The sequence below is a fragment of the Artemia franciscana genome, chromosome 11, assembly GCF_032884065.1.
Source record: "Artemia franciscana chromosome 11, ASM3288406v1, whole genome shotgun sequence".
NCBI classification, from domain to species: domain Eukaryota; kingdom Metazoa; phylum Arthropoda; class Branchiopoda; order Anostraca; family Artemiidae; genus Artemia; species Artemia franciscana.
Window position 1 is genome coordinate 23,111,976 of NC_088873.1, and position 19,170 is coordinate 23,131,145.

Here is a 19,170-nt window from a genome sequence, read left to right on the forward strand (position 1 = left end):
AGGTTTTTAAAGAGTTAGTAACCTATAATTTCACTTTCGTCAGGCAATAAAGCTGGCAATGGGTTTTTTGGCACAACTTTCATAATTGCTGCAACATATACTTCTTCTGTAATCATACAAAAGTAAAGTTCAGAAAGTTTGTTAGGGAGGCTATCTACATTAGAACTGAAGAACTTCATTTGTTACAAAGTAGGAGTCTGAGAGATGGCAAGTTTAGACGAAGTAAGAACTAAAGAACTATCAACATTTTCAGATACAGTGATATGAAACAACAAAGAACAAACACTGGTTCAACAAGTTAATACAATTGAAATACTCAAATTAGAAGCAAAAGAAAGCTGAGTATCAGATGAAGAAACACTTTTACAAGCACTAATAGAAAATTCAGAAACATAATTAAATGGTGCTAGTCTGTATTCATTGATAGTGCAGTGGAACTGTTTTTTGAAGCTATCTCTAAATCTCTAATAACAAGATTACATTCACCTGATTCAGTTTGTCTTTTAATATCACTGACTAGATCCCTATACTTCTGCCAATCTTCCCTAGACTGATCTGAACAGAACTGGATTTTGGCACATATCTGGAATGACTCCTAGAGAACTTTCTTCTTTCTGTCAAAGCTCAAAACAGTGAAAATCACCAGTGTTGGTCAGGTAGAAGCAGAGTTATTAGCACTAGCAGTGAGACACCTTACATTTGTCATCAGTCTAATAATGCTATAATCATGTCTAAGATGGTTTTTGATGAACATCCCTAATTCGACAAATGATGTTGCTTTCAGCCAATGCAACAGCAGTAGTAGCTGCTTCTACCTCCTCATAAAAAATAGAACAAGTCTTTTCTTTGTCATATTTTGAAGGTAGGCATTGTTCAGTATTTTCAACTTTTGTACTTATGGATTGGAAATGGGTTTTAAGCAACACTACTATCCAACTTCTCAACTGAGTGAGCAATTTTGTAATCTTAGTTTGGAGTTGAAGCATAGCTGCTGAAGCTGCAGAGCCAGCATCAGCTGTACTCAGTGGTGCCAAAGTTTGGACATAAAGGAGCATTTTGTGCAATTCCATGTGTAAGCAAGTCTCAGAAGTGGTAGCATTTAGAATTTTAAACTCATCATCACTAAGAGCAAGACAACTTGCACAAGTCCATTTCATGTAGGCTTTGCATTGGAGGCATACACAATATGAATCGCTTCAGAACCTGTAGATTCTGCCATCTTAACTACAACTTCCCCTATTCAGTGCACAAGAAGCAGGGTAGGGACGAAAAAAAATTCAGTTGCACTTGCTTGAAGGAATTTTGAATTTCATTCGCTAGTACTTCGAAATAATATGTGAGACTTATTTTGCAAATATTGTATTTTGTTTAACATCCAAGAGGCTAGAGGCTTTAATCAAGGGCAAAAGTTGGTGAAGAAAAAAGCCTTGTAACTTTTGCTTAGCTAACTAGAAAAGATGGCAACTTGGTGTCTCATGAAAACAATCAGCATTATCATGATTCAGTTGATGCATGTTGACATTTTCTACCAAAATGTAATAACCATGAAACCTACATTTTAAGCATTGTAAATGAACAACTTAGTCAACAAGTGTAGGGAAAAGAAGTAAAATTTAACTCAGTTGTAGAATCAGTTATTTTCTTGGGTTGACAGAAAATTGCTCTTGTTAGCTATTTTAGAAGAAGAGATTGGACCTTGTATCTGTAGCAAGTTATGCTAGGTACCTTCTTTCAAAGTTATAAGTCAAGCTCTGGGAAAGTGAAAGTAAGTTAAAGGAAATATTTGACGAGCTACCTAAAGTTGTAACTGGGCTAGGTTTAGAAACAACAGTCAGAAAGACAATAAAAAAGCAAACCAATCAGATTAATATGCTATTCAGGTTACATAAGGACAGTTACAGATGGTAAGTTTTAATTCCTCTGTTGGGCATGATCATTTTTCGGCTTATAAAGTTGTTTTCCTGTAGAAACATTTAAGCTCAATATTTCTTTTTCAATAAATTGTATAAGAAGGAAGAAACAACAATTTGCTGATATGATTTATGGCTAGTCAATGCAATGGTCAGTAAATGGTTTCTCCTCCTAGTTAGTTTGTGAATCTGCCCTGATCAGAGAAGCCAAAATATGTATAACTTGATAGCTATGTTTGACAGAAAGCAATGCAGGTACACTAAGATACTTGAAACTTCATGAAAACAGAGCTGCAATGCTGATATTTTGGTGCTATTGCAGACCCTCATGACTTTGCCTGTCAGTGTGGCATCTGTTGAATGAAGTTTTTCTGCTTGAGAAGATTGGAAGCATGGCTAAGACATAAAACGACTGAAGAAGGACTCACAAGACTTGCCCTCCTTTTTGTTCACCATGATATTGTCATAAATGTTTAGAGTGCTATTAATAGATTTGCTCATAATAAAAATAGGAGGCAAGAATTTATTGTATAATGTTGATGGTGTTTCCATAAATTTAGCTTTATACATAGATTTACAGGACAGACTAGATAAATAATGGAGAGAAGAAGAGGCATTCCATTTTCAATTCTGTAAGGCACACTAGGCTTAATTCAGAATGGTAATTTTTTGGAATGTTGTCCGTAGTCCGTGGGTGGGTCTGAAGCATAAATGAAGCAAACTTACTTTTACTTTTGTTGTGAATTTGTTATTTATATTAAATCTGTAATTAAAGTTACATATATATGCATTTGATTTTTTTTTTCAGTTTTTTCATCCACTGAGGCAAATTATGATGCTAAAGCTGCTGTAACACCAGAAATTGCAGCAAACTTCAGCAACTTTTCTTTTCCAGGTATTTTTAAAATGATATTATTTCTCTTTTCTTTTTTTTTTGCTATGACCTGATAGATTTTTATTTTGACAATGAAACTAGGTCCAGCCGAATGCATATCAAGGATACGGTATTTTTCGTTTATTTTTCTTTTTAAGTTACTATCACAAGCAAAAGTGCAAAAGGGAAGTTGTGGCAGATAAGATTTTTTTTGTAAAGACTCAAAAGCTCTGATAGAGTCGAATTTGTTTCTTATGCTGATTAAAAAACAGAAATAGCCAGAAAAACAGAAAAAAGTTGAAATTTAACTAATAGAAATATATCATACACATAAATTGTTAATAAAAGATTTAAAAAGGAAATTGTAAAATATAGCGTAAAAATTAGACTTTTCACAATTAATGGCAAGAAAAGGAAAGAGTTCACTTATTCAATATTGTTATTATACTTGGGAGAAAAAATTGTAAGGAATAAAATAAGATACAATACTAAATGGCAATTGCAATGTACTCGCACTTATTAAAATACTCCATAATGAAAAGGATGAAACTTTTCAAAACTTTGTGGTAACAGCATGGATTGACAGGTAAGTTGGGACTGCAAAGGAGGCTAAGCAGGACAGTAAAATGTAATTAGAAAAAATAAATGATTGGGACTCTATCTAAGTTTTGTTGCAAATAGAAGTGGAGTAAGGTTTGGGTTATCTTTGGAATATGTCGGAAATTGTACATTTAAATTTGTCAAGAATCAGTATTTGGAATATTGGAATCAGGATTATCTGTCAGTATCTTTTTAGTCTCTGCTCACTTTTGGGCCCCGTTTCTATTTTTTTCTTATTTTAAAAAAAATCGTAGTAAGCCATAAACTTGTTCTTGTTACAAAGTTTAGTGCGAAAACAAATTTAAGAAATTTTTTAGAGATAACCCCAAAACCCTCAAAATTGGTGTCAGATGAAAATTGTACCATTGGGATTGCCACTGTCTGAAACCCATTACAGGAAATTTACAGCACTCCACCTTGAAGAGCAAGAAAAATCTTTTTTTTGCACAGGTAGCACTGATGAGTCCTTTTTTCTTAGGGAACTACACAAAGGGCATGGGAAATTTGTTAGAATATGAATTGCTGCTAGCATCTAATCAACGCCATCTAACATTTGCCGAATTTGTTCCCCTTTTAGCCTACTCTGTCAAGTATTGAATAATCGTCTTTTGGTGCTGCAAAGTATAAGGGATGGTAAAGAGAGTTGATTAAATAACTGTATATTACATAACACAGTTTATTTGACCCCAAAGCAGTTCCTATGGGAATATTTTAAATTCATTCTGACCACTCTTTACCTTATATATCTTGATTTTTTTTTGTTCTAATTTTGGCCACTTGGATGTATGATATAGCTGTTGAAAAAGTGTCCTTTCTTGCCGTTTTTAAAAGTTGATTTATTCTTACTTCTACTTTTTGGCATGGTGCTGCGGATAGTCTTCCAAAATTCTACATTTTACTGCAATTTGAAGTTTCTCTTTATTCAAATTAAATGCATTCACAAAAAAAACTAATTTTCTCTTGGATTTTATTTCATAGGATAAATTTTATGGTGGCTGTTTTATTGAGGAAGTTTAATGTTTAACTTTATGGTTGTACTTTTTGATTGATGTATTTTTTACGCTTCTTATAATGAAGGTTTTACTGAGTTAATTACATTCCTGTACACAGAACAAATTTGCCTTGAGTGTGTAGTGTCTTGCCCAAGTTTTTAGCTTTGTTTCAGAACGATCGAAATGCAAATATATGCTTCATTTATGAGAGGGTGATTCTTCTGACCTTTGTGTGTTTTTTACTTTGCAGAACAAAAAATTCAATGCAAACTGTTTTTGAATAATTCGAGTAGAATTGACTAAACTGAAAACATCGTATCCTTCTTTCAATATTGATTATTAAAATCTCGACTGCGAATTGAAGCTCATACCATAGGCAGTAAGCAAGCCCAGGGGCGTATTTTCCTTGTTGATCTGAGGTATTATTTAAAAAAAACAAACTTAGGCTAAAACGAACAAGGCTCCATTTCTGCTTTAGGGAATAGAACCCTTGGTGAATTAGATTTAAAATCTAAGTTTGCTGTGTTTTTCATGTGTCGATAAGTGAAAGCTATTAATAGCTAGAGGATTTGTGTACAAGGAATACATTTACGTTGGTGAAATAGGGAGGACCTCCCTTTATTGAGATTAGTTCGACCCAGGAACGGACAAGGGGGGGGGGTTAGGGACACGTTTTTTCAACTGAAAGTAGAGAGCAACATCAAAACTTAAAACGAACAGAAATTGTTATGTATATGAGGGAGTTGCCCCCTTCCTCAACACCTCACTCGTCACGCTATATTTTTTTGGCACTTCAAAAAGTTATTTATTGTTCTAATTTAACGATCTTTGTGTTTCAGGAGTCGTTTTTAAAGAATTGGGACACTATTTAAATTTTAACGGTTAGATTAGAGCGAGGTGTTGAGGAGAGGGCAACCCCCTTCATATACGTAATAATTTCTGTTCGTAATTGCTTTAATTGCTATAACATTTGAAAAACTTGTTTTTTATTTAATAACTAGGTAAGAGTGACTGTCTGCTCATCGGCATAATAAGAGGAAGAGGGCTTTCATACATAACCTGTATGAAATGGGATGTTGTCAATTGGTTAATTTTTCTAGCACAACACCGGGTATTTCTTTCATTTTAGCCATCTATTTGTTTGCTTATACTATTTTTTCCGTAAAGAAAAAAAGAGAGTAATGAATATAAGGTTCATGGATAGTATTTTGAAATATGGATCTTTAACTGTTTTTTGAATAATTTCTATAATAAAGTATATAGGACATTAAGATTACGTTGTTTTCAAGAATTGCTGTTCAAAGAAGTAATAAAGGCTTGGGGCATGCCTATTGCTATAAAAGCATTTGTATATTGTTTAACTGCAATTTATTCTACTGATTTTTACTTTTCTTATATAAAGCCGGAGTAGTATGGCCATAATAGATGCTGATTCTACCTCAATATTTAGGCACTAAAGCTAAACTAGTGCTTTGACCTAATTACATAACCAGTCGCCCAGACAGCTATCCGACGCTTTTGGGTGAATGACCTACATATTCCTGTCAGGACGTGATTAGCAAATATTCGATCTTCACTGAATAAAAGGAGCGACCAGTTTTTATAATACTTAATATTCAAGTTATGACAATTACATGAATAAATGTTTTGTCTTTTGAAAATATTGTTTAGTGTTGGGGTATGCAAAAAATAAAAATTAATCAAATCGTGTATATTAAAGTGATATGACAACACTACAACCTTCAAGGGCCCCAATGCCCCTCCCCAAAATTTTTCCCCCCTCCTTTTTTGAACTTCTTAATTTTTCTGGCCCAGAAATTTTTGGACTTAAAATTTTTCGAAACCTGGAATTTTTTGGGCTCAAAATATTTTGGACTTAAATTTTTTTTTGGACTGAGAATTTTTCGGAGTCAGAATTTTTGGACTCGGAGTTTTTCAGGCCCCAATGCCCCCGTCCCAAACTTCCCCCTCTCCCTCCTTTTTTTGACTTGGAATTTTTTGGAGTTAGAATTTTTGGACTCAACATAATTTTTTGGACAGAAAACATAATGAATTGTTTTATGCAGTGGGTTCAAAGCATTCTTTTTTAATTTTATGATTATATTCTACATGTCTTATTTCAGTAAAAATATTTTATGCATTACTTTGTTATGCTTTTACTATTTTTTGGGTACACTAGTAACTTGAGCGTTTAGAATGTTTATTAAAAAGTCGGAGATGTAAGAAAAGGAATTTTCAGAGACACACATACTACTAGCGGGCTCCTAGGGGGTATATTAGAATCTGAGATAGGTTGAGAGGGCTTTTACCAAAGTTGCAAACACAGAGTCATATCATCGCTTGAAGTAAATACGGCTATGAATTTCGACTTTATGCATACCCCAATACTAAATGATATTTTCAAAAGACAAAACATTCATTCATGTAATTGGTATGACTTGAACATTAAGTATTATATAGCTTAAGTATTATTTGAGTATAAATAACTGATTACTCCTCTTATTCAGTGAATGTAGAATATTTGCTAATCACGTCCTGACAGGAATATGTAGGTTATTCACCTAAAAGCGTCGGATATCTGTCTGGGCGGCGTTATTTAAGCAGGTCAATGCTCCAGTTTACCTTTAGTGCCCAAATATGTAGGTAGAATTAGTATCTATTATGGCCATACTACTAGCCGGTATTATTGAGGGAAGATTGTAAAACCTGTGATTGTTTATTTGGGTCCCGGTTGTCTAGCATTATTGGTAGCATTAGGTTAGACAGTATTTTCGGATTTTTTTAAATTTCTATTTGGGTCTAGAGGCTCAGGTTCTCATCCCTATTTTTAGATCCTGCCTTGGTGCAACCCTTTGAATTTTGTATTGGTTTGTCGGCTTTAAAAATCCTAAAGGTTGCGTGCTTATTTATAAACTTGTATCCAGAGTTAGGAACAACTTTAAAAGATGCAAAAATCAGAAATTTGATTAATAATTTTATTTTTATTGTTTAATTCTCAATTCGAAATAATTACTATTTAGGCTGTCTTGATTATTGACATTTTAGAATCGTTTGAAACTTCAACGTTAAAGCTCTTAATTTTCTATAATCATGGGTTTATCTCTTGCTGATGAGAATAAACCACTCAAATTATTGAAAAAAACATTTTTTTTTGCCAGAAGTAACTTTGACTAAATCCAGACATTATGTATTTCATCCAGAATATAAATGAATTCAGGTTTGACCTTTAGGGAGGGGGGAGGGGCAAAAACAACAGTTGCAGGTCACTATAGTGCATGATATTAGGGAAAGGGATGGTTGGGAGGAAAGTGTATTTTAGGCTGCTACTGTCCATTTTTTGCGGTTTTAATAACAGTGTAGATTGGGATAGGATTAGATTATATGCTAAATTGAACATTGTTGGGGCTTTAAGCTATGTATTATAAGTTTCTGAGTTGAAGAAATGTTTTTTGGCAAACAGAACCCGAATTGTTTATACTTCCTACTCTTGTTTTCTCTTTCAATTCCTTGATGAATTCCTTCTGGCTGGGGGATTTACGACTTGTGTATGTGTGTCGAAATATATTTGTTATGATAGCTGTAGATAGGCACGGAAACAACTAGGGCACTTCTCTTAATGCATCTTTTCAGGCTCTATGAAATTTCTGTATGAACATTAATAACTTGAGAAGTCTAAAATAAAGTTAAATATACCGTTTGTATTTTGAACTTTAAACGCTATTTTGAAATTAACTCGTAGGCCATGTTCAATTCTTGAAAGAGAAAATGTTTGTGTTTTTGGATATACCCATTTCGCTTTCTTTTTTAGAATTCATTTAGTGCTAAAAAAAAGTTCAAACTTTGAAAACTTCTGGGAATTTCTTTCTAACATGCCTTTCTAACATGTTTTTTTTGCAAGTGACGATATTTCAACGCTGCAAAAAAGTTTTTTTTTTTACTCATGAGTGAGGAAAATAACCTTCAAATTTTCTGTTTGTTATGGTAGGAGCTGTAGATAGGTCTGGAAATGACCAGAACTGTGTGTTTTTATGGCACTTGGTATTAACCAAGTGACATATAGCAATCGCAAATTCTGTCGGTCTGTCGGTCCCGGTTTTGCTACTTTAGGCACTTAGCCAGGTAAGCTAGGACAATGAAATTTGGCAGGCGTATCAGGGACGGGACCAAATTAAATCCGACCGATTTGACCATCAGGGGGGGAGTGGGGGCCCGTTAATTCGGAAAAATAAAATAAAAATTGAAGTATTTTTAACTTACGAACGGTTGATCAAATCTTAATGAAATTTGATGTTTGGAAGGATAACGTGTCTCAGAGCTGTTGTTTTAAATCCCGACCGGATCTGGTGATATTGGGGGGGAGTTGGGAGGGGGAAACCTAAAATCTTGGAAAACACTTAGAGTGGAGGGATCGGGATGAAACTTGGTAGGAAAAATAAGCGCAAGTCTTAGATACATGATTGAAATAACCGGAACGGATCTGCTCTCTTTGGGGTAGTTGGGGGGGGGGGGGTAATTCTGAAAATTAAAAAAAATGAGGTATTTTTAACTTACGAATGGGTGATCGTATCTCAATGAAATTTGATATCTAGAAGGATATCGTGTCTCAGAGCTCTTATTTTAAATCCCGACCAGATCTGATGACATTGGGGGGATTTGGGAGGGGGAAACCTAAAACTTGGAAAACACAGAGTGGAGGGATCGGGATGAAACTTGGTGGGAAAAATAAGCACAAGCCCTAGATACATGATGGACATAACCAGAACGGATCCGCTCTCTTTGGGGTAGTTGGGGGGGTTAATTCTGAAATATTAGAAAAAAATGAGGTATTTTTAACTTACGAACGGGTGATCAGATCTCAATGAATTTTAAAATTTAGAAGGATATTGTGTCTCAGAGCTCTTATTTTAAATCCCGACCGGATCTGGTGACATTGGGGGGAGATGGGAGGGGGAAACCTAAAACTTGGAAAACACTTAGAGCGGAGGGATCGGGATGAAACTTGGTGGGAAAAATAAGCACAAGTCCTAGATACATGACTGACATAACCGAAACGGATCCGCTCTCTTTGGGGTAGTGGGGGGGGGGGGTTAATCCTGAAACATTAGAAAAAATGAGGTATTTTTAACTTACGAACGGATGATCGGATCTCAATGAAATTTGATATTTAGAAAGATATCGTGTCTCAAAGCTCCCGACCGGATCTGGTGACATTGGGGGGAGTTTGGGGTGGGGGCACCTAAAATGATGGAAAATGCTTAGATAGGAGGGACCGGGATGAAACTTGGTGGGGAAAATAAACAGAAGTCTTAGATACGTGATTTACTTAATTGGAACGGATCCGCTCTATTGGGGGGGGGGGGGTTAATTCTGAAAAATTAGAAAACATGACGTATTTTTTACTTACGAAGGAGTGATCGGATCTTCATGAAACTTCATATTTAGAAGGACCTCGTAATTCAGATCTCTTATTTTAAATCTCAACCGGATCCAGTGTAATTGGGGGGGCAGTTGGGGGTACCGGGAATCTTTGAAAATACTTAAAGCGGTGAGATCAGGATGAAACTGGATGGGAAGAATAAAAACCTGTCTAAGATACGTGACTGACATAACCGGACCGGATCTGCTCTCTTTGGGGTATTTTTTTTTTGGGGGGGGGGGGGTTAATTGTGAAAAACTAAAAAAATCAGGTCTTTTTAACTTACGAACGGGTGATCGGATCTCAGTGAAATTTGACATTTAGAAGGATATCGTGTCTCAAAGCTCTTATTTTAAGTCCCGACTGGATCTGGTGACATTGGGGAAGTTTGGGGTGGGGGAACCTCAAATGATGGAAAACGCTTAGATTGGAGGGATCGGGATGATACTTGGCGGGGAAAGCAAGCAGAAGTCTTGGATACGTTATTTTCATAATTGGAACGGATCCGCTCTATTGGGGGGGGGGGGGTTAATTCTGAAAAATTAGAAAAATGACGTATTTTCAACTTACGAAGGATTGATCGGATCTTAATGAAATTTCATATTTAGAAGGACCTCGTAACTCAGATCTCTTATTTTAAATCTCAACCGGATCCAGCGTAATTGGGGGGGAGGGGGTGGCAGTTGGGGGGGGGGGTACCGGAAATCTTTGAAAATACTTAAAGCGGTGAGGTCAGGATGAAACTGGATGGGAAGAAAGATACGTGAAGACATAACCGGACTGGATCTGATCTCTTTGGAGTTGGGGGGGGGGGGGTAATTTTGAAAATTGAGGTATTTGTAACTTACAAAAGGGTGACCAGATCTTAATGAAATTCGATATTTAGAAGGATCTTGTGCTTTAAAGCTCTAATTTTAAATTCCGACCAGATCCTGTGATATTGGGGGGATTGGAGGGGGAAACCGGAATTCTTGGAAAACGTGAAAATTGGGGTATTTTTATCTTACGAATAGGTGATCGGATCTAAATTAAATTTGATATTTAGAAGGAATTCATGTCTCAGAGCTCTTATTTCAAATCCCTACCAGATCTTTGACATTGGGGGGGGGAGTTGGAGGGGGAAATCTTGGAAAACACTTTGAGTGGAGGAATCGGGATGAAGCTTGGTGGATAGAATAAGCAAATGTCCTTGATACGTGATTGACGGAGCCGTACTGGATTCGCTCTCTTTGGGGGAGTTGGAAGGAGGGGTTCAGTGATTTGGCGAGTTTGGTGCTTCTGGACGTGCAAGGACGATGAAAATTGGTAGACGTGTCAGGGAGCTACACAAATTGACTTGATAAAATCGTTTTCCCATTTGACCATCTGGGGGGCTAAAGGGAGAGGAAAAATTAGAAAAAATTAGGTATTTATAACATACGAGTGGGTGATCGGATCTTAATGAATTTTGATATTTAGAAGGACACCGTGACTCAGAGCTCTTATTTTAAATCCTGACCGGCATTAAGCCTCTTATTTTCCTTTTAAATCAATCTATTGATTCATAGAATTTTGTTAGAGCTCATACCATATGATCTCTTGGCTCTTAGCTCTTCATGCCTCGTCACAAGTGCCATATGAGCTCTTAGATCTTGTTTTTTTGTAGCAATAACCACGGCGCCATCACTTTCTTGATGATACACAGCAAGTCTCGTCAATTATAATTTACCAGTTGTATGAATGGTTAGTTCATACGATTCACAATAATTCTCTCGAGACAACAACGTAGCTTGATAGTCAGAGCGCCAGATTCTGTATCGTGCACCCACCCATGCCGGAAGGTACAAAAATGCTGAGGACGGATCCTAGGGTAGTCGACCATGCTGAAAACGAATATCGTAGGGCGCATGTTCGCCGTTGGGGCGTTTCTGAGATATAGGCCAAAAACGCCAAATTTAGCCTATAACTAAGTTTGACGATTCAGGATTTTTTGGCGACTTACTGGGATGAGGAATCTGGCGTAATGTTATATCAATCGAAAGAAAATATCTAGATCTACAAGAATATGATTTTTAAATTGAAAAAAAAAACACTATTTTTTTCTCTATTTACTGCAGTTTCAAAATAAGTGCTGTAAAATTCAACAAATATCTCAAAGAAAAGCTAAAAACTCGAAATTTCTTCAAGGTAACAAATTTTTTTTTCATATTCGAAAAAAAGTGCATTCAATTCCGTACAATTTGAGCTAAAACATATAAACTATTTTTATTTTTAAAAGGTCTGCGATTTTTTTGTAGTGTCACTGAAATGATCACTAGCCGTATCGTGAAAAGGGACATAGGCTAATATTTTTTTTCTTCCATGGGTAGGAATACTTCAAACTTCCTAACTGTTTAAAATTTTTAACTTTTACTTAAAAATAAAAATAGGTTTAAAAAATGTTGACTAAAAAAAGTTTTTTTTTCTTTTTTTTTTTTTTTTTTTTTTTAGAATGGAATTATGTTTTCTGGTGTACTAAGGTGTCTGCAATTACCTTTTTGGGACCTGATTTGCCAGTAATACGACTGAGCTATTTACTGCATAAAATAATTTTGCACAGATGGATTCAGTCGGCGCATTGGAGTTGTCTTACTCGTCCTGCCCGTAAAATTGGGTAATAGTAACTGATCAGGGACCTGTTGTAATTAAAAGTAAAAGGTATCACAAATATTCCTCATTTTCTTCTTCCGAGAATTCAGAAGGGGCAAGGTCAGACTCCCTGCATGCCCTCCTCGTTCCGCGGCAGGAGCATAAGCTGCAGCATCCTTTCATTTTTGAGCAGCTACAGTCTTTCCTGCATCTTCCACTTTTCCATCTGTAGTAAGCTTCCAGGCTTGATGCTTCTTTACAGTTTGAGACGACCGCATCTACTCGCATCTACTCCCCTTCAGCCATCTTCCATCCAAGGAGAAGTGGATCTGGAATGCTCGGCCGAGCCTGTACTGACGACAATATTATCCATATGGCGAATATGGCTCTTCGTATGCATGGCTCGAAGGTGTTGTCAGAAGGTGGAAGTCTTTTCACATCTTGTTTCTGGCACCGAATGTAAGCCCTTACACTGGCCAGTGAATTGAATCCGGCCTGTTTACCGTATTGTTTACAATGACCAGGTATTTTGATAGGTTGTAAAATTCTCTAAACGCGTCGACTGAAAGCTTTCCTTCTGCATCCTTGATCTGCTCCGTCACAGACACCATTTTTGAGGCAAAAGTTGGAGACACCGCAGTGTTTAAGAAAGAAGCTTTCTCGGCGCCGAAGAAAAAATTCGTTGTGTCACAACCTGGCAGACAGTGCACGAACGGTAACATAATCTGCTCCTCTTTGGACAAGTGGACTCCATCCGCCGGCTCGTGTACTGGGATAATGTAAGTCGGGAACTTCAAGAAAAGTTCGCTCAGTCCTTCAGCTTGAAGCTCTTCAAAAAAATGAACACAGGCTACTGCCACGTCTGTGTCGTTGGCATGCGCAACGATGCTACAAGCGTAACGGCTAGCGTACTTGACATGTGTCATAAGGCGTTGGTCCGCCTCTTCGTGGCTGGAGGTCAAGCATTCCTCGTAGTAACAGTGTTCTGGTAAAGTTGGACAGCAGCCACGCTTGACCAGAGACACTTTGAATCTCTCCTTGAACCTACCTGAGAGAAAAATGTTGAGTGCGTTCGGAAGCTGGTCACTCATCTGCTCCCAGGTTTCATACAAAATTTCGAAGAGCCGGCTTTTAGACGCTGAGCTTGCAAGTACGACATCCCATTCTTCAATTTTGTTAAGAGCGGAAATCTGGAGGTTTTTCCCTTTCCCTCGTCGGAGTCAGCATGCTGATTTCAAGGAGATCAACTCTCCGGTGTCCGTGAGCCTCCCAAACAGCCCGTCGTACCGATATGCGACAATGTGGACTTTAGGAATACCCACTGGAAGATAATTCAGCAATGATAGAAGGAATCTTTCCGCGAAGGATTTGACTGTTTCAAACCTGGCAGGCCGATATGACCTTATCTTGGACATTAGGTCAATGATGTGTACTGTAACTGATTCTTTGGATTTCACAGTGGCCGGCCAAGATAAAAGTCCTCCTTTTTTTCTTAGCAGTTCAATAGCACAGCTTTGTTCCCCGCCCTCATTTTTCAGCCAGAGGATGTCTTGGTTGATTGTTGCGGAAGATGTTCAAAAATGGATGGAGGGAAAAGAAGAATCTCTTTTGTGAGGATCTTTGCAACGGCTTTCTCCTTTTCTTCGCCGTAGCTCAACTGAGCAGTAATGATTCTGTTCAAGGCTTTTACTTCAGAGCTCAGGAGATCGGTTTTAGGGACACCATTCACTTTCTGAGTTTTTTTCTCTGAAGGGAAAGTTCGGAGTACAACCTTTTTCACATCGTCTTTCCTGTTGCACAGAAAGTCCTCAACCACCTCTTTTCCTTTTGTGGCTACGCAAGTAATATCAGAAACAATCTTCTCATCGTCCATGACTTCTGACGTCCCAATATTCACTAGGTCGAAGTCCACTCTGCTGAACGGATTGCCACATGTAGTGAAAATGTCTCGAACTCTATCTCGTGAAAGTTGTAATCGCGTCGACGTCGACTGATTGTCTTCGTGATATTTCAATGTCTCTGTGGATACGTTGACTACTTATAGTATACCATTGCTGATAGCAGCGGAAATCGGTAAGGTAAGAATCCAAGCTTCAGTCTGTCTCTCATCCATTTGTTCTCCTATTATTCTGGCCGTCGTCTTTGCATCCTTGTTCACTGTACATTCCAGTATCTGATCGGAATAGGTGGCCGTAAACCTGGTGTGCGTTCTCTTCACTGCGGAGTATCCTTTCATGAGCCTTCTGTGTACATCAGGAAAGGTTTGTGGTAAACTTCGCATGTCATATAGGTACTGTATGAGACATCTTGTATACTGAGGATGGTCATCCACCACCAAGTATGGCAACATCCGAGCAGTTGCTGTCAAATGAGACTCCCAGTCACAATCTCGTTCAGCAAGATTGAATTGCATCGCTATTTCAAGCATTTCTAAGAACTACCGCCAGAAAGCAAACGTGGGTGACGCATTTTGAAGGGTTTCGAAGGCATTCATTATGGGAGCCAAAGTGATTAAGGTATCGTTTGCCTTCTGAAGTGCAATTCGCGCGTTAGCACCGTTTGCCAATGAAGTCCTGAATAACTCACCGGCACTACCCAGCTGGTTCAGACGGGATAAGTCTTCTTGTGCTTCGGAGTAATACTCTTCCAAGGACTCCCAGTAGAGGGCTAGCAAGACCTCGTACAGTATGTGTAGGCATTTATATCTTGGTAGTAGCCTTTCCCTTGAGATACCTTTTCGCATGTACCAGGTAGCAGCGGCTTTGCCTACACTATAATCTCTTTGAGTCCAGAGCTGTCCATTATCTTACCAACTGCCTTGAGTTAGTTGAGCAGCAGGTGGAAGCCTCCCATCCGTAGGATTACGTTTTTGAAGTCATCTGGGTATTTACTTTTCACTCCTTGTGCTAGCTGATAAATGAAGAGATCTTGCGTGACCACCATATCGTCACATCCGACAGATTTACTTATCGCCTTGAACGTTCGCAGAGATTTTTCGACTGTTGCATGGTTGTTTGGTGCTTCATGAAGGAAAAGCAAGATATTAGATTAAATATTGACAAATCAATTTCAAATCACAGATGTTCCATTTGATAAGCATTTTCACTAGAATTGGAAGTTCCAATACTAAATCTGATTGATCAATGTAATATGCCTTTTTATCAGTCCTTATAAATCTAAATTAGTCAGTATCACCTAGTTTCTTGTGACATTTAATTCTCTTACTTCTGCAAAAAAAAAATTACACTCATTTTTCCAGCCAACTTTACAACACTAAAAGTTCTTTTAAAAATTATATTTCTTTAAAAATTGTTTTTTGGTTTTCCAAATTTGTGTCATATTCTTCATTATCATCCATCAGCAAATCAGTATTTGCGTCAGAATCACACGTTGAATCAACCTGAAGTAACTGTTTTTTTTTTTTTTTATCTTGGCTTACCTGACTCACTTTTCTTTTTCATCTTCTGCTTATCAATTTCTTCTGCTTAGCTTATCAATCAACTCCCCGCTAGGTAGCAGGTTACTAAACAAAATTCACATTATCGGGTACACTCGCTAAAAAAGTTGCAGACCCCCCAGATATAATAATTTAGACATTTTTTCTTAGCTCAATGTGTTCGGAATTAAACGGGCTTTCCTTTTTAATATAAAAAAAATACTTTATCTTGAAAAAATTTCGAGTTTTTAGCTTTTCTGTTAGAAATTTGTTGACAAAAATCTGACTTTTTTTTTAAACTGCAGTAAAAAATGTACTATTTTTTATTTATTTTTACAAACAAAAATCATATTCGTGTAGCCCCAAGTCTCTTCTTTCTATTGATGTAAGGGTACACTGGATTCGACCAATCTTATCTGTAAAAAAAAATAAATTAGAATCATCGAACCCCATTATAGGCCAAACTTGGTGTTTTTGGCCTATATCTCAGAAACGCCCTAACGGCGAACATGCGCCCTACGATATTCGTTTTCAGCATGGTCGACTACCATGGGATCCACCCTTAACATTTTTGTACCTTCCGGCATGGGTACTAATCGAAATAAGCGAGATACAGAATCTGGCGCTCTGACTATAAGGTTTGCCGTTAGGGTATGTAACATTTGTGTAGCTGATCAGACTATAATTAGTAGACATCGGAGATAATATTCCCCGTGAGATTAGTTCAAAGACCCCCCCCCCCCCCCCAAAAAAAAGAAGAAAGATGGTAACCTAAAAATCCTCTTTTCGTGCTTTAGCCCTCCCGGGAAAATTATCTAATAAAGACTAAATATGTTTAAGATTAGTCCCTTGAAGATTTAAGTAATTTCAATTGCAAAACTTCCAAGCTATTGACGGTGTTAAGCAGGTAAATAGTCTCTTGAACGGCAGACATAAAAAAAAAAAAAATTGTAGTATATTCTCTTTTGCGAAAATAACAAAAAATTGTGCCCCTCCTGAAGACAAAATTTCAGACGCCTTACCCCCCCCCCCCCCTCTTTCCTGAACTTAAACTTCCTTTGTGATTTTCAAATCAATCCCCTGCCATGAGACAGGAAAGGGTAGACTTACTAAGCCAATAGCTTTGAAATTATTCGTTTACTGAGAGATTCCCATCTCCCCCTTTAACGAATTTTTCTTCCATCTGAAGGCGTAAAATGCCCACTTTTCATTTCCCTCCACAAATGCAAATTTCTGAAAGTTTTATTCTAAAAAAGGAAGACTAACGCCGGGGTCATACACCTGACCCCTTTAATTGGGAGGGGTCACGATTTTTATGAATCGTGTCTCTATAAGCTTCTGTTGCTCAGTTTTGTCCTGTTTTACTGTCGCCATAATGCTTGCCAAACGTATATTTCTCGACAGTCTTATTCAGCGTATGTTATTCAAAGGCACTATTTCAATTTATCCTTGAGGCGGGAAAAGAGTTAAGAATCTTCTTAAAAGGTGAGTCTAGATTTCAGAAAACCCTGCACTTGTACTATTTCCAAGTCAAATTATTCTTTTTTTTACATATCTATTTGTTTTTCAGCCTTATGACGGTTTTTGGCCCTATTTCCTGTCCCCTGTATGACGTATATGATCGAATATTGTACTTTGCCCGAACTCAAAAGGACTCTCGGTTTATAAACAAAGCAAATGGGGAGATTTTTCAGCCAGTAAACAAAATAAGAAAACAGAAATGCTTAGAAAACTTGAGAAACACAAAATTGTGGGAACCAAATATAAAGAAGACTAACCTGAATAAAACTAAACGGTTTCCAATAAAAATCGAAAAATTAAAAAGCCGAACCCTAAAAGTAAGCAACTAAGAAAATTGGAAATCAAAAGAGCCGCCCTTTCACGCGAAATACAAAATTATAACTGAATGTAATAAAACATAGAAAATGTATTCAGTTGCAAATGATTTCTCTGGGTGGCCTTTGAAGTAGCTAATCTGGTATTCTGGCTTTGGCTCACCTTCTTCTTCTTCATAGCTTGATTAGTAGACATCTTTGCCAAAATGTCTGCATTTTTCCTATTTTGTTCACTGGCTGAAAATTTTGTCTTCTTCTTTATTTTTGAACGAAATATTTAATTCAGTTAATAAATTAATTCAATTTGTTATGAACTAAATCAGGTAAATTAACCTGAATTAGTACAGATGAATTTAGTCTATGACCATGACTGAGGCAGTCCGTACCGGCGGTGCTGATCTCCGTTTCTTGGCACTTCAGCCAGGAAGTGCAATGGGGGGATTGGGGGCCAGCCATCCTGTACTTTCACACACCCTTCCTGTTTACCTTCCCCAGATTTCTCCAGGTACCCATTTAGAGCTGGGTCGACTCTGGCTAAGCTTACAGAGTCACGCCACTGACCCCCGTCCGAAACTGAAGAATTGGGTACACTGGGATTCGAACCTGCGTCCTCTCAAACAAGGGATCCCGAATCCAGCGCACCAACCCACTCGGCCAGGACGGCTCGAGTTCGTTTAAGTAACGAAATTTTTGAATCTAGAAACGTATAATGCCTAGACACGTTATTTTAGTTTTCTTTGGGGGGGAGGGGGCAGAGGAAAAGCATATCTCTGAGTAAAACCTGGCTTTACCATTTTCAAGAGATTCCATTCGTTTTTTGGGATCATTTTCATTGGTCCTTGTGTCCTACTAAACTCAGTTCTGAGATTCTGATTTAAATTAGACCCTGGTTTTAAAATTAGATTTTTGTTTAAATCAAGTTGTTTTCCTATTCCATCTCGTCTTTTATAAGGCTACGTCATTCATCTTAATTTCCTGCAGTCTCTTCGTATGTTGCCCTGTAAATGTAAACAAGAGGCTTTACTTCACTCAAATATGCTTCGGCTGTCTCCCCCCATTCAATATTATCCACTCTAAAAATCGATTTTCCAGAGGGGATGAAAACTACCTGCTTAGAAAGGCAAATAACTGGTCTCTATCTCATTTCGTTTCCAACATAGACCTTTAAAGGACAAATTTCATGAACGTTTTTTAATAGAGCGCTATTGCCATAAGCATAGCTAGGATTTTTTAACTGTATAAGGGGGTTCAGCTTCTTTCGGACGGTCTAACTAAGGAAAAGGTCATTAAAAGAAGTATTTCAAGATAACTCAAAAATGTATTTGCCGTATTTTCAACGCCGTCCCTCAACTGTCAGATTTGCGTGTACTTACGTAAATATAGACGGTATTTGATGGAGTCTTTGGATCTGTTTCCTTGTGAGGGGGTCTGAAAACCAATCCTGTGGTTTTCGGTCATCATTGTCAAGATGCCCCAAGGGTATTTTGCGGAGTAATTACG

The 19,170-nt window shown here is 37.5% G+C and overlaps 1 protein-coding gene across 3 annotated transcripts in view; it reads left to right on the top strand.

The window, feature by feature from the left end:
- LOC136032980 (polypyrimidine tract-binding protein 1-like) overlaps nt 1-19,170 on the top strand; it is a 203,362-nt gene that overhangs the window by 12,391 nt on the left and 171,801 nt on the right. For all 3 annotated transcript variants that reach the window (XM_065713489.1, XM_065713491.1, XM_065713494.1), the window contains exon 2: nt 2,719-2,805. In XM_065713489.1, the coding sequence (XP_065569561.1) occupies nt 2,719-2,805 (87 nt within the window). The remainder of the gene's footprint in view (nt 1-2,718; nt 2,806-19,170) is intronic.